We start from the raw sequence: 20,623 nt of genomic DNA on the forward strand, positions 1-20,623 counted from the left end.
CATTAAAATGTATTTGCTGCTTAAACCCTAGGCTGTTTATAAAAACAAACAGAGGAGCATCCCCGTGTTCAATCATTAAGACCTCCACAACCACGAGGACAAAGTAAACAGTGTTGGCCATAATGGTTCAATAACAGTCGGAAGAATATATTACAGTAAGATTTCTTGTTACCGTCACCAGGTCAGCGTGATTCCCAATTTCACTTCTGCTTAATCAATACTGTAAATTAGTGAATGAATAATGGCCTATAATAATGAAGAAATGAACACTGTTGCTGCTGAACGTGTTCTAAACATTTCTCTACAATGAATTTTGATGCAGCAGAACTGAAGACAACAGTTTGTGTTACTCTCGCTGCTGCTTCTGCAGATTCTTCATTAAATGTTCCACGGCAACCATCTAAGTCAGGCCTCCGGGGCAGATGCTCTCTATTTGTATTTTTTAAGAAAAAAGAAGGAAACTATTCGTTAGGCAGGTAAACAATTTATTTTCTTACTAACAAAAACTGCTTTTCTTAATTTGAGCAGTTACAGGTTACAGATCCTCTTGATAATCGGCAAATACAGATTTTAGATGATATTTTACTTGAATTCTGCTTTTGGGAGAAACCACAGTAGTGCGGCGGTCCCGGGTTTGAGTCTGCTCTTCCCGTGCCTGTCTGGGTTTTGTCCAGGTACTCTGGCTTTCTCCCAGAGTCCAAAGACAGCGTATGACAGCTGGGATAGCCCCTAAAATCTTTCCTTTAAGATAAAGTGAATGATTGCGGCTAACTTTCTATCTAATTTTTTAGCGTCTTATTAAGCTATTTAGGATATTTAATAGTCTCTCTAGGGCAGGGGTGGGCAAACTTTTTGATTCGTGGGCCACATTGAATTCTAACATTTGACAAAGGGGCCGGAACAGGAGTAGATAGATGGCATGCTTTGAAAACATCACCTCATTGGGGGAAAAATACACATCTTGGGATATGGAGAAAACATGTGCTTTAATTTCCAATGAAAATGAAGAAAAGCATTACAATAAAATCTCTGACTTCGAAATGAGCCTTTAAACACTGAAAATCAAATAAATGAATATTTTATTTTAAAGCACTGAAAGTTCTGTTATCCTTCAGGATATCACATCACTCTCCTCCTAACTCTTTTTTTTTTTCCAAAAACGGTAGGAGATGCAGATGTACTTGTCCTGTTCCTTTTATTCAATTTGTTTCCCCGGTGCCAAAAGTCAACAACGACCAGTGCAAGGACGAAACAGTTGCAGCAAGTCAGTCTGTGAAGCGTTATAGTTGATCTGCGCGCACTGTTCATTTTAACAATGTGCGTATCACGGAGAGACACACATTTTAATGGGAGCAGTGTTGTTGGTCTCCTTTTTTAGCCAGCGCATCAAAGTCTGGAGTTAGTTTTGTTGTGGCGATTCTCAGGATTGATCTGAGGTGTAGGTCTGTTAACTTGGATCTGTGGCTGGCTTTGTTGATGTTCATGACGCTGAATGTCTGTTGACACACGAAGGTAGAGCCGAACAAAGCCAACATCATCTGCGCTTTTCGTCTTAGATTTGGAAACGCGGCATCATTGAGTGAAGCATAGAAGTCATTTAGTTTCAGAGAGCTGAACTTCTCTTTTAAGGCAGGGTCAGACTGAAGGTCGATGAGTTCGAGCTGAAGCTCCTCTGGAGCTGTTTCGGGGTCTTGTGACAGAGGAAAGGCCACCAATTGAAGTGACTTGTCAATTTTATCGAAATCCAAAAACCGACGGCAGAATTCTCCGTGCAGTGCATCCAGTGACTCACTGTATTTCTTTACTTTTGCTCCGGCCTCTTTCAGCGTGGCTAGTGTAGGAAAATGAGTGAATGACTTGTTCAAAATCTGCCTGGAGAATAAAGCCAGCTTGGATTTGAAGGCTTTCACGTTTGTGTGCATGTCATGCACAAACTGCTCCTTCCCCTGCAGTTTCACATTGAGCTCATTCAAGTGTGAAAATACGTCTGTAGCAAACGCGAAGTCACACATCCAGCGCTTGTTGCTCAGCTCAGGAAATTCATCAGTCTTCCCCTGCCGCTCCAAAAACACGCCAATCTCCTCTTTGAGCTCCCACACTCGTTGAAACACTTTGCCCAAACTCAACCAGCGGACACGGGAGTGATAAAGCAGGTCCTGGTGATCCGCATCAGTTTCCTCCAGGAACGCAATGAACTGACGGTGCTGAAGTCCCCGTGCGCGTATGAAGTTGACAAGTTTCACCACAGGATTCACAACATGATTCAGCTGTAACACCGATTTACATAGAGATTCCTGGTGGATGATGCAGTGGAGGAAAATCACATCCTGGTCAGAGTTTTCATCTTTCACTTTATTCTGGATTCTCCTCAGCAGGCCAACGTTTTTTCCCGTTAAATTTGGAGATCCATCTGTGGTGACGTTAACAAGCTTACTCCAGGGAAGCTTCATGTTTTCGATGGCAGCAGACACTCGTTCAAACAAGTCCTCTCCCCGTGTTTGTCCTTTCAGAGACTCCATTGTCAAAAACTCCTCCGTTATTTCAAAGGTTTCGTTGATTCCTCGGATAAAAATGAGGAGCTGAGCAGTGTCTTTGACATCGTTGCTTTCATCCAGTGCTAAAGAATAAAAAGTGAATGACTTCGCCTTTTTGTTTAATATGCTGGTGATATCTTCATCTATTAGTTCTACACGGCGAGTCACTGTCCGCCGTGATAAACTGATTTTCTCAAATTTGTCTTTGGTCTCCGGGCACAAAATACCTGCTGTCTCTACCATACATTCTTTTAAAAACTCGCCCTCTGACAGTGGTTTGCTGGCCTTTGCTATTTTGAATGAAAGCATAAAACTGGCCTTGGTACTTGACTCTTGAATGGCAGTTTGACGGTGAAAAAAACTTTGCTGAGCCTTCAAATTAGCTGCCAACTTCTCAGCAGCAGATTCCCGTTCTTTTGTTGAGAGCTTGCTAGCATAATTTGCGTGCTTTGTGGCAAAGTGACGGCTAATATTATACTCTTTAAAAACCGCCACAGTTTCTTGGCATATCAGGCAAACAGCAGATGATCGGTGTTCAGTGAAAAAATATTTAGTTGTCCACTCCTTTTTGAACACTCGACATTCTCTGTCCACTTTCCTTTTCTTGGGACCGCTCATCTTCATAGAGGGGCGGTAGGTCACAGGGTAAAGTGCAAACGTGGAGTAATAGGCCTACGCCGCTTCACCTCAACAAAGCCAATATATCTAGAGTGCGCCATCTAGTGAGGAAACATCAGAATTGCAGGGGAAATAAAACATTAACAAGGTTAATTTATTAAATTTTTTTCAAGTTTGGCGGGCCGGATCAAAACGTTTAACGGGCCGCACGTGGCCCCCGGGCCGTAGTTCGCCCATGCCTGCTCTAGGGCTCTCTCACAGTTTTTCATCATTGCTACGACACATTTGCTGAAAACTTTCCACATGTTTCTCGAAGCCCAGTTTTCAAGCTATAATCCCAAAATGCTGCAAATATGCACATCAAAGCTTTTTCTGTGTTCGCAACCAAACTGTGTTCAGATTGCACGAGCAGCCTTTACAGCTCATAAAACTGCTTAACATTTGTTAACTTCTCCATCAAAATAGTTTAAAAACAGTGTTGAAATTTAACTCACTAACCTCCCTCGTGTGATTGCTTTCAAATTCCAAAGAAATTGCAAGTAGTTAAAAAAAAATCCTTGATTCAGTTCCTCAAATTTCATCTGAAATGTTTGCTCCTGCTCGTCCCCTTCCACCTCCTCCTTTGCCTTCTCTTCCAACACCTTTTATGTGCAGTCGTCCTCCTCTGCCTCTCACATTGTTTCCATCCACATCAGCCCTTCCTGGCTGTACACTCTGAACCAGCATACAATCACATCATTATCCAACAAGTGCAAACAATTATGAGTTACATCTGCTCTCTAACCATGTTTAACTTCTGCCAACTGTGATTACTGTTAAGCATCAACATTGAAAACATGTTTAGTGTTTTATAAAAACAGTAAATAAATCATGAAAGGTTTTGCTAAAAGAATGATTGATTCAATAAACGGGTATAGGAATTTGTTTTGTTTTGGGTTTTTTTGGGGGGGGGGGGGTTGGTTAAGATTTCAGAGGAATCTTAACACAGATAGGTATAACAGTGCAAGGACTAGATGGTAGTGAAGCTTGACCAACCATCCAAAGCATCGGACAACAGGAGAGAACAAGAGAGGCTGGACGAAGGTGTCGAACTCCAAGCTGTGATCCATCACAGCTGATTTAAATGTCAGATTACCTTCTCAACATGTCTTGAAGTTCTCCAGAGGCCTTGTAATGAGCTAATCATGTGATTCAGGTGTGTTGACCCCGGGTGATATCTAAAACCTGCAGGATACCGGCTTTCGAGGCCTGGAGTTCAACACCCCTGGTTTAGCAGATGGTAGTTAGATCTGTTATGATGTATGGCATACACTGTATGCTCTGGAGATGATGGCACTGACTAAAAAATGTAGGTCGCAGAACTAAAAATGTTAAGATTTTCATTGTGGGACAGGATTAGAAGTGAGTACATCAGAAGGACAGCTTAAGTATGGAAACAAAGTCAGGGACTCAAGGCTGAGATGGTTTGGATATGTGCAGAGGAGGGGTGCTAGATATTCTGGCCAAAGGATGCTGAAGATGGAGCTGGTGGAGGGTGACAAAGGAGGATGCTCAGGATAGGGTGAGATGGATGCAGATCAACCACTGTTGTGACCTTTAAAGGAGCAGCTACAGAAGAGGATTAGGGCCACTGGGAGAAAAAAGTGGGCATGTCTTTTTTTTTTCTTCTTCTCCAGAATTCTGAGGGGAAAAAGTCAGAATTCTGACCTTTTTTTTTCTCAGAATTCTGCTGATACAGACCAGCTACTTTTGTAAAATCTGAGGAATGTGTCTTTAAAAATGACTTGAATAATGAAACCCATGAGCTCAAGTCTTTTTAGTGTTTGCAAGAAAGCATTTTTTTTTTTTGATCAGAAAAGAGCAGGAAGCGTAGCATACACAAGCAAACACAGAAAAACCAACAACCAAACAGTGTTTTCCTTTGCTGAGTTCTCCCACTATTCCTCACTTTACTTTTTTCATGGAGCACAGTAAGCTGTGTCGGAGCACGCAGCTCGTTTGCCACGAGTTAGCCTGATTAAACTTGACTTCCTGTCTTTCTCAATCTAAACTGACAGCACTGATAAAATGAGGCACATTGGAGACAACCACCATCATATAGACACACACGCACACACTGCCCTGCTGGCTCATTGTAAATGTGCTGCTTACTTGAGTTCTTAGCAGTGTGAGGGGAAACTCACACTGCTATCGCTTCTCATATGTCATGCAGCGTTGTTTTTTTATTCCCCCTCAGTGCAGATGATCAGCTGTGACAAACAAAATAAGTGCTTTGCTTCATATACTTCATCACAGCGTTAAGATGACATCGCATCATGCAAAAAATATGAACGCGTACACGATGAATGAAACAGTCAGTTCATTTAAATAATAAACATTTTATTGTGATAAAAAGACTAAAATCAGAATAAAAGTGGCTTCAGCACTAGGAGAATAATAAGATGACAAAGTGTTGAGTGTAGGTAAAGGGAGCAGGCAGATAAAAACCTCTCACAACACTCACTGACAGCTGCAGCCTCAAGTCAAAGTTCTGTTTTCTCATCTTCTAAGACATGAAGCAAGACGTCCTACAGCTTCTTGGCATCTTGGCTTTCTTTTATTTAGTAGAAGTAAACATAATTTCCTTTTTCCTCCATGTTCAAATTAATGACTTTAACCAGCAAACCTTCAGCAACTGAAAAACAAGCTAATGTTAACCTGAAACTCTCTGAAGTCATCCTGGAAATGCAGAGCTGTGAACAGTAAAGTCACAAAACAGTTTCTCCTGCAGTAAGACTGCACATCTAAATATGTCCTGATGCCAGTTTTAGTTTTCAGATTTATTTACATGGCGCCAAATAACAACAGCAGTCGTCTCACAGAAGCCAGAAATTTACTCTATAGCAGGGATGTCAATTCATTTTTCACTGGGGGCCACATAAAGCGAACTTTGACCAGTAAAACTACGGTGGCCCCTAGAGACAAAGCACGTACAAACTCCAAAACACTTACAAAATCCAAAACACGTGCAAAATCCAAAACACATGCAAGCTCCAAAACACTTACAAAATAAAAAACACATGCAAAAGACAAAACACGTACAAAATACAAAAAACATGCAAAATACAAAACACATACAAAATACAAAACACGTGCAAACTCCAAAGCACTTACAAAATCCAAAACACGTGCAAACTCCAAAACACGTACAAAATAAAAAACACATGCAAAAGACAAAACACGTACAAAATCCAAAACACGTGCAAACTCCAAAGCACTTACAAAATCCAAAACACGTGCAAACTCCAAAACACGTACAAAATCCAAAACACTTGCAAACTCCAAAACACGTACAAAATACAAAACACATGCAAAAGACAAAACACGTACAAAATCCAAAACACGTGCAAACTCCAAAACACTTACAAAATAAAAAACACATGCAAAAGACAAAACACGTACAAAATCCAAAACACGTGCAAACTCCAAAGCACTTACAAAATCCAAAACACGTGCAAACTCCAAAACACGTACAAAATCCAAAACACTTGCAAACTCCAAAACATGTACAAAATACAAAACACATGCAAAATACAAAACACGTACAAAATACAAAACACGTACAATATACAAAACACGTGCAAAATACAAAACACGTGCAAACTCCAAAACACTTACAAAATACAAAACACTTGCAAAATACAAAACACGTACAATATACAAAACACGTGCAAAATACAAAACACGTACAAAATCCAAAACACTTGCAAACTCCAAAACACGTACAAAATCCAAAACACTTGCAAACTCCAAAACACGTACAAAATACAAAACACATGCAAAATACAAAACACGTACAAAATACAAAACACGTACAATATACAAAACACGTGCAAAATACAAAACACGTGCAAACTCCAAAACACTTACAAAATACAAAACACTTGCAAAATACAAAACACATACAAAATACAAAACACGTACAAAATACAAAACACGTACAAAATACAAAACACGTGCAAACTCCAAAACACTTACAAAATACAAAACACATGCAAAATACAAAACACATACAAAATACAAAACACGTACAATATACAAAACACGTGCAAAATCCAAAACACGTGCAAACTCCAAAACACGTACAAAATCCAAAACACTTGCAAACTCCAAAACACGTGCAAAATACAAAACACGTGCAAAATACAAAACGCGTGCAAAATACAAAACACGTACAAAATCCAAAACACATGCAAAATACAAAACACGTGCAAAATAGAAAACACATGCAAAATACAAAACACGTACAAAATACAAAACACGTGCAAAATACAAAACACGTGCAAAATACAAAACACGTGCAAACCCCAAAACACGCGCAAACTCCAAAACACATGCAAAATCCAAAACACAACGGAAGTGCTCCAGGACGCTAGGGGCAGTGTTGAGCTTTTGTTACCTAGTAACTACACAAGCCAGGAAGTACCAATGACCGGATTTGGGGTCTGCAGCCTTAAAGGGCGCATTTTAAGGCCGATTATGTCACAGTGACACGACAAAGACTGTCCCAATTCAAAGGCTGCTCGAAATGCGGCCCTCAAATGCGTCCTTAATTTCCCTGAATTTTAAGGATGGGTCTGTGTAGCCTTCATGGCCCAACATATCCCAGACTTCATAGCGCGGCGGTGGTTTGGATAATTTTGCCGAAAAAAAACGGCGGAAGCGGAGCGGACGAAGAGTAAACTTCCAGAAGTAAGTACTGAATATTATGTCACTTATTTATGCGCAAATGTTTTTATAATGAAGAACATTAAAACATTACTGTTGGCAACATGTCGGGAAAGTTATGTGACATTAGTGACGTTTGTACTAACTTGGTTTTAATGCCTTCACTTCAAAATATTCGCCATTCAATAGCTGACTTTAATCTTACAGAGAATGTGATGATTTTATGCGTAATTAAAGTCAGTCATGTCAGTCAGCTGACGGTTCACTCCTTAAGCTGAAAGAAAGATGCTTTAATCACAGGAGTCACACATGTGTCCACTGTACCATCTGGGAACTCTTCTTGTTTAGCACTCGTAATGACACAAACACTAAATCCTTCTCTGGTGCTGTTTTGTAGCAGTGTGTACACCTGAGACTGTCACCTGTCTGTCTGTCCTGCACTCTCTCTCTGTTTCTTTCTCTCTGATTGTGGAATAAAAGTATGAACATGTATTTATAAGTCACACTTGTGTTTGAATCCTGCAGCTTATCACACATTTGATTTCTATGTGTGACACCTGCAAGTGCCCAGAGTGAGGACAGACTGAGGGACCCACTGCATTACATCATCTGTGAGGCTTTGCACCCCTGATGATCCACCAGGACAATCTCAGCAGTATGTGAGGAAGAGGAGGAGGAAGAGCCAGCAGCAGCTGACAGATGGAGAGAATAGACAGACTGTTCCCTGTTTGTGAAGGACTGCTAGAAAAGTTTAAAATAACTAATTGTCTGTCCTGAATCAGTCTTATTAGGTAATGTTCAAATAATTTTATCATTCCAGTGTTTCCAGTGTGGGAGAAAGTACTCAGGGCCTTCAAGTTACGCACTATGAAAGGCAGCAACAAGTTTAATGTTCAGAAACCTAAAGTCTGTATCAGCAGCAGAATGGAACTAAAAATAAATGTTTGTTTCAGTTCTATGAAGCTTTGAGTATTTTGGATCAGTAGCACTGCTGTGTTTGTTGCATCATATTGCTGTAATTGTTTATATGCTTTATATATTCTGAGGTAAGTTGATCTATAGTGTTACATCATATTCTATAAGGATGTTATGTGTTTGTATACTTTCTGCCCAGTTTGACCCATTTAGCAGACGTCAGCCTGTTTAAAGCTCTGATATCTATTCTGTATGACTTAAAGCAGTTATGACATGGTCTGATTTTTCTCACCCAATAAAGGAATATTTAATACATCAGTCTACTCTTCATTTTATCAGAAACATATATATACTATTATATATTGTACATATATTTATTAGTTTCAGATGTAGCCATTCTTGTATTTTGCTTGTTTACATTATTGTATTTTGCACAACTCTGTTGCTTGTGAAGCTCGCACACAAGAATTTCACTCACATGTGCTGTACCAATGTACCTGCACATGTGATGTGACAATAAAAGTGATTTGATTTGAAACAGCTCACAGCTTGTACATTTTCTTTTTACACATGTATGTAAGCATTTGAGCCAAATTTAGTAATGCCAACATACTGAAGGAACAACATTTGTCTCTTATATATGATACACCTATATATGCACTGTCAATATACATTTTGAACCAGCTGCAGATGTCAGAGTAACAACTGACTGACCCCCACATAAAGTGCGTTACAGTAGTCCACAGGGGAAGAAATAAAAGCATGGATCACGGTTTCAAAGTGCTGCCTAGTAAGAAACGATTTCACTCTTGCCAGTCGCCTTAAATGATAAAAATGGACTGGTCCAACTTAAAACCAAGGGCAGTAACAACAGGTTTAAAATAAACCTCCAGGGGTTCCAAATGAAAAGAAGAGGACTCACTGGGTCCAAACACCAACAAATCTGTTTTCTTTTCATTCAAATTTAAAAAGTTTAGAGCCAACCAAGCTTTAATGTCATCTAGGCATGTCAAGAGAGGTTTTATTCAGATGCCATCCTTCGGCTTCAGTGGCAAATAAATTTGGCAGTCATTCCTATATACTAGTGATGTGCGGATCGATCCTGAAATATCGATTCCTCCGATACCAGTCATTTATGTTCTAGAATCGATTCTCACATTAAAATATCGATATTTTAGTAATTTAGGGTAAATTTGTAGTTTATCATTAACAGCAACACAGTGGAAAGAAACTATAACATTCGGATTGTCTACATTCAAAGGAACTACTTTCTCTTCCGCCTTTCATAGTCATGTGCGAAATACGGCTGTATAAATGTCTCGCAGCCCCTTGGCGTGCGCACTCACGACAATGGCTGAGCATAATTAAAGTCATGTGGGGACGTATTTTACCTCCACACACAGCTGAGACGTGGTTTGCAATACATGTGGCAAAAAAAGTGCTCCAAGAGTGAGGTGTTGTGTCCATACTAGGGAGACATTCAAAAGGGCTGTTGGGGTGATAAATACATTTTACAGGGTTTATTTATCGGATAAAATACGTTAAATGTCACCGTTATTATTGGCCGGCCCGGAAACAGCGGGAGTGTCCAAATTCAGAGGAGGACCCGGCCTTCGCGGTCTAAAGAAAGCCAGGTAGTACGTCACGAGCTCCCTCGGTGGAGTGAAACTCTGTCTGCTCCTTGCTATCTAAAATATAACCGGGCGCTGACGTAAACTCTCGACCGTCTCACACTTATGTTTAACCATTTTCTGTTTGACGTTTATTCAGCTGTGTGAAAACCACGGAGGAACCCTTCCGAAGGATTAATAAAGTCAAATTTAATTTAATCTAATCTAATAACTTTAATCTCAGCCAAACCGATTTACTCACGAACAAATAAAACACTGAAAAAGCCAAACAATAACATTTTTAAGTTATCAAAGTGACTCATATATCATGTTTAACCCGAGTAGGGAAAGAGGGGGTTGAAGACGATGTGTCGGCTCAGATATTTGAAGTTCACACAGCTACATTCTCACCTGAAAATATGTTAAAAGTTTTTTTGCGACCCAGAAAGAGAAATAAGAGTGATATTAAAACTAAGTTGCTGCTGCCAGTGTTGGAAACTGGAATTGGCTGGGCCGCGCTATGAATTCTGCGATATGATTTTTCAATTTTGTTGTCCTAGAAAATCGGTCGAAATTTGGGAGAATGGTGGCTCCGGGAGATTTTCGGGAGGGGCACTGAAATTCGGTATTCTCTCGGGAAAATCGGGAGGGTTGGCATGTATGGTTGTGGCAACATCACTAACCTTGTCAAACAACTCAGAGTAAATCATATCACAGAATATGACGAGCGTATGTTGAGGTGAACTGAAGAGGAGGACAGGGACAGGTGCTGCTAGGGCGAGACACACGTCTCTCACAGAGTCCTTTAGTGCTGCAGGCAGGCAACGTGTTCAAATAGCACAACTTCATTTTTTTTTTTATTCCTGTATGATGAACTCTGCATTATTAAGTGATAAGAACAAATAATCTGATGTCCTGTAATCATTATGACGCTATAATTTGAGATACAATAAATAAAATAAGTTTTTGTACAAAGTATCGGTATCGGATCAGTATCGCCGATACCACCCTGAATATTACTTGGTATCGGATCGGAAAGAAAATCAGTGGTATCGCACATCACTACTATATACTTGTCTTTGAGTGAAGATTTAAGGTGGTAAGACATGTAAATAACTGCAACTTGAATCTGTACTGAAGCTCAGTATTTGACAAAGAGTTCATGTTCACTGCTGTAATACCTAATAATGACTAATATAATAACCATAATATTGGCCATATTATATTTACATTACCAAAGTGATATGACTTTAGTCTCATGAACAACATTAGCTAATTGTTATTTACTAGCTAATCTTAAATGACTGTTCAGTACAGAAATGAAGCCCAAAAATCATGTTTTACTGTCCTGTGGTCTCAGCCTCAGATACTTATCAAATCACACAAAGCTCTTGTAGAAACAAACAAACAAATGAAAAAAAATATGTTCTCCTTCATTTCTGTCAAAAAAAGTTGTATGACACGTTTCCAGCTGTTAGTATCATAGTTGCTAGGCAACCTGGGAAGCGCAACGGAGACTAGAGCCCATGTGTTTGCAACAAACTTGCCGTTTATTTTACAAATCGAGCTCAACACTGCCCCTAGCGTCCTGGAGCACTTCCGTTGTGATTTGGAGTTTGCATGTGTTTTGAATTTTGTACGTGTTTTGGATTTTGTACGTGTTTTGGATTTTGCATGTGTTTTGGATTTTGCATGTGTTTTGGATTTTGCATGTGTTTTGAATTTTGTACGTGTTTTGGATTTTGCACGTGTTTTGGATTTTGTACGTGTTTTGGATTTTGTACGTGTTTTGGATTTTGTATGTGTTTTGGAGTTTGCACGTGTTTTGGATTTTGTATGTGTTTTGAATTTTGTACGTGTTTTGGATTTTGCACGTGTTTTGGATTTTGTACGTGTTTTGGATTTTGTACGTGTTTTGGATTTTGCATGTGTTTTGGATTTTGTACGTGTTTTGGATTTTGCATGTGTTTTGGATTTTGTATGTGTTTTGAATTTTGTACGTGTTTTGAATTTTGCACGTGTTTTGGATTTTGTACGTGTTTTGGATTTTGCATGTGTTTTGGATTTTGTACGTGTTTTGGATTTTGTACGTGTTTTGGATTTTGTACGTGTTTTGAATTTTGTACGTGTTTTGAATTTTGTACGTGTTTTGGAGTTTGCACGTGTTTTGAATTTTGTACGTGTTTTGGATTTTGCACGTGTTTTGGATTTTGTACGTGTTTTGGATTTTGCATGTGTTTTGGATTTTGTACGTGTTTTGGATTTTGTATGTGTTTTGAATTTTGTACGTGTTTTGAATTTTGTACGTGTTTTGGAGTTTGCACGTGTTTTGTATTTTGTACGTGTTTTGGATTTTGTATGTGTTTTGGAGCTTGTACGTGTCTTGGATTTTGTACGTGTTTTGGATTTTGCATGTGTTTTGGAGTTTGCATGTGTTTTGGATTTTGTATGTGTTGAGGAGTTTGTGCGTGCTATTTGGAATTTGTAAGTGTTTTGGAGTTTATACATGCTTTGTCTCTAGGGGCCACCGTAGTAAAACTCCCTCCTCTGTCTGTGTAAAGAACTTTAACTGCACATTTTTATCCCTGAGATATATTGATGTAAAAACAAGCAGTGCAATTTCAACAGTATGTCTCAATATTTCTACACGATAAAGAGATCCTGCTGTGGTAAATGAAAGGCGTCTGTCAGCTTTGGGCTTAAACTGTAAGACATAAATGTAAAAAACTACAGAAAGCACTCTGGTACCTCATTGGCCAGACTGCACTGTAATTATGCAACAGAAAATTCAATAATCACTTTTTATTTTTTTTACTGTGGACACAGCCTCTACAGTAGACAGTAGAAAAATGTGAAATATATTTAAAAGTCCAAAATTGATGGTTTCCATTACATTTTCCAGCAGCGTCTATTCTTTAACAGGGTGATTCTGGCCCCTGGGCCTTATGTTTGACCACTGCATTTTGAGCTGCACAGCTGCAACTCAGTTGGAAATGTGAGAGCCAGGTGCTTGGTAGGCACTCAGACCCCTTGAACTTAAAGTTTTCCATTAACTTTTTCTCCCATAAAGATGACATTTGATGACCTCCCCGGTACCTCTAAATAACAAGATTTGACACCACAATATATATCAGCCCCAATATATATTGCGGTGTCAAATCTTGTTATTTAGAGGTACCTGGGAGGTACCTGTGATTATTAAATTGATATTGTTAAGTTAAATGTGTATCTGTGATTGTCTTCCAGCAACTTCTGAACCTACAAGAGAAGCTATCGAGCAAGGAAACTGAGCTGGAGCAGGCAAGAGAAGAGCACCGCTACCTGGAGGGGGAGGTACTCAGCCTCAGAGACAAGGTGTGCGCCAATTAGTATTCACCCTCCATTACTGGCAACCAAATTTAAAGTAGTCATCCATCCATCCATCCATGCATCCATCCTCCCTCTTCTCCTTATCTTAATCAGGGCTGCAGTTAAAGTAATTTTTAGAAAATAAAGTAGTAAGACGTTCCAGGGACATGATGATGTACAACTCAACTGTTACGCTTGACTGGATTCCTTTTGTTTGGACTCCTTATAGTCAGCCCTGTGTCTACATAGCAATGACCAGACATGTTTGTCTTTTTCAGGCTTAATGCCATTAAGTCCTTTGACTGCTTCACACTTTTTTTAATCAGGTATTTCACACAGAACACAGCAGTAATCCAGCAAGAACACCGCTGTAGCGTTCAGTCTTCATGTTCTCATGAAGTGCATTTTCCGGTCTCTCTGTTGTGGCTCTTTCATGTGCGGTATACTGAAAAAGCACGCTGCAACACACACAGAAGCTTAAATTCATGGAGGGGATGAAGGGGGTTGGAAGGACATGAGTGCTGCTATGGCAACAGCCCCGCCAGGATGTTATTCTGCGGTCTCAAGCTGAGAGGTGACTGGCCAAGATGGCATGTGTGTGGTTTATAAATACCTGCGGACCAAGTGTTAGAAACTGCAAAATACTCTCTGCGTATTACCCATTAGAAATTATAAATATCGATTTATTTATTTATTTACAGCGAAAGTAACGTTACAGTATTTATTCCTCTGCTAAAGGCCTTTCACTGACAGTAAATCATCCACACACTGCATCTTGTGTGATTATTATTATTATGTGTCAGACAAGTAAGCAAAACCTGGTTTAGTGTACTTACTAACCGCTATCTGCTAGCTAAGCATTGACAGCTCACAACAAACACCGAAGAACTGAACCGTGGGACTCCTGAATGTAACACAGAGCACACAACGCTGGAGTTAATGATGCTTCACCTTTAGTGGGGCAGGTGCACCTTCACACCACTGCCTCGCTCACCCCTTCACAATAATTCCCTCTCACAGCAGTTCTGTTTGGACATATATGTGAAACCACAGCATTCCAAGTGTAACGTCTAGAGGTTTTGAGAACTGGACTTCAGTCAGTTTCACTTTCACTCTCATCTCATAGCAACAGTATATGTCAAGGTCAACAGTCTGAGATATGGGGAGGTGTAAGGCTGAGCCATTAATACCAGATTTTTGTGGCTGCTTCAACTTATTTGAAACATCTCCAGAAACACAGAAATGTTTATTTGGTACTCACAAGAAGGATGAACTATGAACGACCAAAGAAACTCAGTCGGATCTGTGGTGGCATCGAATCAGCTGCTTTGATGTTCTCGCCTCATCTTTTCTGACTGTTGGCTTGACTGACCCCCACACTCACCTGACCTAAATCCAATGGAACACCTATTATTTTTGTGGTATTGAGATCTGAGATTTCAAAGTGTTCCTTTAAATTTTTTGAGCAGTGTATGTATAGACAAACGAATTTATTTTGGCTATCCGTTGGTTCTTTGCCACATCCCACAGCAACATTACTGCAGGCTGACCTAAGACTTCATAGATGCATACATTCTGCAGGAATAAAAGGGCTGTCAGGGGGAACAGAGGAGGTCTGGGGGAGGAGGAGACACACTTTTTATGTAGTGATTTCACTGCCAAGTTTTACAGACGCTTCACATAGATGAATCCAGTCCGTAGGCAGAGGTGAACAAGCCCGGTCGGAGGTAACAGCACGTAAATCAGCTGCTCATCTGTACTTCAGCTCGCACCTGTATACCACAGGAGCTTTTGTGGGGGAAGTTTTTGAGACAATCCAAATGAAGTAGGTGCTTCAGGTGCTTCATACCTGAGGAACAGTGACAGCCTGGATTGCCCAAACCTCTTTAGAGTTCACACGAGGAGCAGGAAGAGTCTGAAACAGTGGCAGCTGCATGGCTAATGCAGTTTTTGGGAGATACTTTGTTTACACTGCATATCTCTTGCACAGACATTATGCTGGACTCACACAAACCGCAAATTAATCACCTAGCCCACATTATCCTCACATACTTTTCCCATGCACATGAGTTGTGTCCCTTTTAGAGCATCAAATCTCCAAAACATGACTGACTTTTGCCCAGAAACTGTTGAGTAAAAGCAGCTGGCTGAAGGTAAGAGAGCTCACGCGGTCATTGTGCGGTTTTGGCTGCAGTAATGAGAAGAAGGTTGCCGGGCTCTGCTGATGAGTGCTCTGTGATGGATAACTGGCAGCGCAGAGTCGAAGCAGCTGTAGGTTATGTTGCGTGTTTGAAGGAGGCAGATACGATGGTGTTGTGCCGGGGATGTAGAAGTGTCTTTAGTCATATTTTATACTTAGAAAACAGAAGGTTTCAAATCAAGGACTGTATTAATAACAGATGATTGTGGGTGTAAATCGCTACCTTTAACTTCTTTTACTGGTCTTTGCTGGAAACTGCTCCATATCGCTGTTTTTCATCTGTCACTACTTATTACGGTCAATTTAAATGCCCCCTTTTAAAATTTTTACTTATTTTCTCTGAGGTTTTTTTTAGCTTTTGTACTTATCTAGCCCATTTAACAGTCCACTGCTGAGTGGGTTACTTTCTGGATGATAAAGTTAGAAGAACGTGGGAAGAGGAGGGAGTTAGATGAGAGGAAACATCGGCCAAGTCTCTGTGGCAGCTCTCTGTAAAGCCTTCCATAACGCCTAATGACCAGTTTGCCATGTCTCTGTTTGTGCACGATAAATACATTTATAATTCTCAAACAGCTATCAGCACAGTGTTTCTTCAGAGTATCCATATAATGGTCTCACAGTCTGCACATTTCCAGCCTGTCCTTCTAACAGACCCATCTATAAAAGAGCAGAAAAAACAGACTCTTTGTTACAAATGTTTTTTCTTCAAACTCTGAGTTTCACTGCGACTCATCAAACACTTTCTGTTTTCTCTCTGTGTGTCTCTGCAGCTGCTGAGCAGTAATGGGGAGACTGTGGAAGGGACCAACGGCGAGCTCCATGAAAAGGTAAAAATTGAAGCCTGAGCTGAAGTCGACTGGCAGAAAAATAACTGACAGTTTTTGTTTTTTTGTTTTTTAAAAACAACATTTTTGTCAGGTTGTCAAGCCAAACATGGCCCCGTTCAACAGTTTGAAAAGTAGAGATTTGATGCTTGTGTTTGTGATTCACACAATATCAGCACACTTTTTTTTTAAAAAAAATGTAAAGACCCAAACAAAGGAAACAGTTGATGAGAGTGAAACATGAGTGAAATCAGGAGAGGTTACAGTCTGTTATTTTGGTCCTCAGCTGTCTCTCACAGCACTTTGTTGCTTCTCAGTGACCCAGTATGTACACATTTACACACAGTGTCTGTATACTGCACATGTCATGGGAGATGGACTATTAGCCTCAAAGCTGCTGAAGTGCACACTGATTGAAGTCAGGAGGACACGGACATTTGTATCATGCTACTCTGAGTCGATCTGCATTCACTGTACTATTATCTGAAAATCTGGACCTCCTGAGTGCAACACTGTGATGCCTTTTATTAAATGATGAGGTTTTGCTTGGGTTTTGTGTGCTCTTTGTGTGTTGCAAATATATAGTGCTGATGTCAATGAGATCCAACAAATGTTTCAACAGAAAGCCAGTGGCATTGTTCCTCGTGCTTTTTGGATTAATGTAGAATATATGAACTGATTTAGGATAAATGATTTAGATATTTTCTGAAAGCATAAAGGCAGATGGGAAAACGTTGGGCCACCCAGCAGCTTCTGTTCTCTCAGTTTGCCCCTTGCAAATGCGTAATTGTTAATACCGCGCCAAAAACTATTCAACAAAACACATTCAGTTCTGGACACAACACAAATGCAAAATGCTAACTCATTTCCGGGTGTTTCCCAGCCCTCTGTTATCAGCTTCATGTAGTAATTGGTAGTTAAAGTGTATTTGTACCCTTATGTTTTGGCTCTTTTGTCATACACATGTGTTTTCACAGGGGATCAACGGGTGTGTTCCTTCTCTGTACCACAGCAGAGACCGGAGGACCGAGCTTATCACAAGAGGAGTCATCACTTCAGAAAAAGAGGCTCTGCTTCTTGGTAAATGCTTCTTACTATTACTGGCTGTCAGTTTAGCTATATAACACATGGCTGAAACCAGAGGCGGAGCCAGACATTTGAAACACCCGGGGCTTAGCCCTAAAGGGTAGTATGCATGTGGGATGGGGGTAGAAATGACTGAAAGATTAATAGGCTCTGTTTTGAGTTTTGTTCAAAAAAGAATGACTTCATATAGGAAAAAAATATATCAAGTATGCAGGACACCTTAAACTAGTTTTTTTTAATTAAGCAGCAAGGCAGAACAAAGTCGGGGCTGTATCAAGACACAGGGACTAAACCCCAATTCAACCAGACCCAGAACTGATCCAGAATTAAAACAGGACTACAACAGTTCAAAATCAGGACTACTGAGGACTTAACCAAGACAGAACCAGAATCAGAACTAGATGATAGTAGCACTAAAAATCATCATAGACCTGCACTACACTTATTTTTTAATTCTACCAAAGTCCACTATTTAGATTGAGAAAAGTTTATATAATTATTTAGCCTTGTTGTGCAAACAAGCCTGCATAACTTAATAAATATAGAATTTGAAAAATAACAAACCTAAAAAGAAACACTAGGTACGAGATACATGAGGACCTATGATACGGTGATACTTTTGGTAAACAACCATTTGACTAACATGTTTGTCTCACCTGCTCTTGTTCATCTCTGTTCCTCTCTCTCCCTCTTTGTGCTGACAATCATCAAATATACAGTTGAAACCAGATATTTACATACTCTTCAGATAAAAACACTTTTTTAAATTGTAACATCAAATCAGACTAAATGTTTATTTTTTTAGATTGATAAATATAAAAAACATATTTGTTAACTTTAAGAGTAAAGAGAGAAACTATCTGTATTTCTTAATTGTAAATGGCACCAAATTGTATTCAGAATTGAGCCACACTTATGGAGCTCCACAGTTCTTTTCCTGGTGTTTTGGTTGATGTCTCTTGATTTTCCCATTTCAAAGAAACAGACTCTGTGTTTTGCCTTATATGCATCCACAGCTGTGCCACCAATTTACTCACATGGACTCTACTAACCTATCAGAAGCTTCTTCAGCTCAGAATGGAATCGTCTGGAGTTTTCTTATTAATTAACAATAAACTTAGTGTATATGTGCTCCTAAATTTGATGAAAGTGATAAAAAATAGACAGATCTCTCTCTCTTTATTCTGACATTTAACTAATTCAAAAGATGTTTCAATATTTATCCAAAACAAAACAAGTTTACTCTAAATTGATGTTTAACAGTAAAAAAATGTTCTTGTGTTTTCCATAAAGTGTATGTAAATATCTGGTTTAAACTGTGGATATACTGCTGTGTATTGAAATCCCTCTTGTTTTGCATAGAAATATACTGAACAACATACAAAGCATAATATATAAAATAACATTTACCTGAGTTTTTTCTTTGAAAGAAGCCTCTAATGTCCATTCTTATATTTCAGTACATAACTGAAACCGATTTAGTCGGGGAGGGTAAGAACTGAAAATATGAAATAAACACACGTAAGCTAAGACTCTAAAAAAAATAGCATTTGTTCGGCTTGTCATTTCGCCATTTGTTGATTCACTTGAAGAGCGAGTAACGTAATATTGGTCAAGTGATCAGTTTGATATCAATCTTTCGTGATGCACCGTCAGAATTTACATTATTTGTACGGTACGAATGATTTGCTTTGGTACCTGGTCAAACTTAGACTCTCCTTAGTATGGCTGGCTCCGTTTCTCCAACAGCGCACACAGGCAGCAGCTGCCCCGCCCTCTCGCTCAGTCGTTTAGTGCCTGAGCTCGGATCATACCAATATCAGGGGGGATTCACGCACAGTCGTAAATTCCCACAGTGTGCACTATGTGCTTCGAATATTGTGTGTACTTTTTGTTTTATACAGTTGTCAGCCAGGCATCTAACTATGAAAAAAATTACACTCCAGAAGACCCCGGGCTTCTGAAAAAACAACCCGGGCTTAAGCCCAGTAAGCCACCCCCACGCTCCGCCCCTGGCTGAAACGCACTGGTCTGAGTTTGAAAAAATCTCTCAAGTATAGTTATACCACCAAACAAAATGGCACAAAAAGCATGTTGATCATTTTTCCTCACGCAACAAGCATAGGTTTGGTTCAGTTTGTCCCAAGTGCACCTTTTTTGCTTTCTTCTGAAACTATTTTGGTTTTCATGTGAAGTATGACCCTGATGGACAAAAGTAAAACAGTATGTTGGATGTGCCACGCAATGCTCAATTACATTGGTGGAAACTAGTATGTTAGCGCAGTTAGCTCGTTAACGTGTTGACCGTCCAGCCCCACGCACGGGGCGATCCGCGGTAGCTCGTTGACGGAGATTTGCCGTGTTGTGGCTTTAACGTCATTTCAACGAGATTAACGCTGACAGCACTAGTGGGAACACAACGAATATGACTGCACATTTACTCCGACAGCATCCTAGTGCAAAGACAAGTGGAAGCAGACAAAAACAACAAGCACGCATGCTACAAACTTTACCCGAGTCATTTAGACAGCCGTTAGCACAGGATTCTCCTTATGGGGACCTGATATGTTTAATATGCTGCTGAGAATATAGCCCAGAAGAAGCAGATAGTATAGCTTTTATTTTGGAAAGAGACATTTCTCTGTAATAAACTCTCTTTTCCAAAGATGAGTGATTCCTCAATCAGATATATTTATTTTTTTTATTACTTTGTTGTTTCAGCAACATTAAATTTAAAAACTGTACTTTTGAGTTAAAATATATATTTATAATTTTAATAAA

General features: G+C 39.6%; 2 protein-coding genes across 4 annotated transcripts in view; one reads left to right on the forward strand and one right to left on the reverse strand.

Moving 5' to 3' along the window:
• enox1 (ecto-NOX disulfide-thiol exchanger 1) overlaps positions 1–20,623 on the forward strand; it is a 147,592-nt gene that overhangs the window by 117,666 nt on the left and 9,303 nt on the right. For all 3 annotated transcript variants that reach the window (XM_086265888.1, XM_086265886.1, XM_086265887.1), the window contains exons 12-14: positions 13,631–13,738; positions 16,703–16,759; positions 17,734–17,836. In XM_086265888.1, coding sequence (XP_086122014.1) covers positions 13,631–13,738; positions 16,703–16,759; positions 17,734–17,836 — 268 coding nt within the window. The remainder of the gene's footprint in view (positions 1–13,630; positions 13,739–16,702; positions 16,760–17,733; positions 17,837–20,623) is intronic.
• LOC147311080 (general transcription factor II-I repeat domain-containing protein 2-like) lies at positions 1,195–3,380 on the reverse strand. Its single transcript, XM_086266644.1, has one exon. It carries the CDS (start codon positions 3,156–3,158, stop codon positions 1,344–1,346), a length of 1,815 nt encoding a protein of 604 aa, XP_086122770.1. The 5' UTR covers positions 3,159–3,380; the 3' UTR covers positions 1,195–1,343.

The sequence above is a fragment of the Aulonocara sp. 'chitande type north' Nkhata Bay genome, linkage group LG16, assembly GCF_057382095.1.
Source record: "Aulonocara sp. 'chitande type north' Nkhata Bay isolate Kocher_YH1m ecotype deep benthic linkage group LG16, A_spYH_male_GT1.1, whole genome shotgun sequence".
Classification (NCBI taxonomy): domain Eukaryota; kingdom Metazoa; phylum Chordata; class Actinopteri; order Cichliformes; family Cichlidae; genus Aulonocara; species Aulonocara sp. 'chitande type north' Nkhata Bay.

What these genes read in the sequence shown, in the direction of transcription:
- LOC147311080 (XM_086266644.1), bottom strand. Translation starts at nt 3,158, where the DNA reads ATGAAGATGAGCGGTCCCAAGAAAAGGAAAGTGGACAGAGAATGTCGA.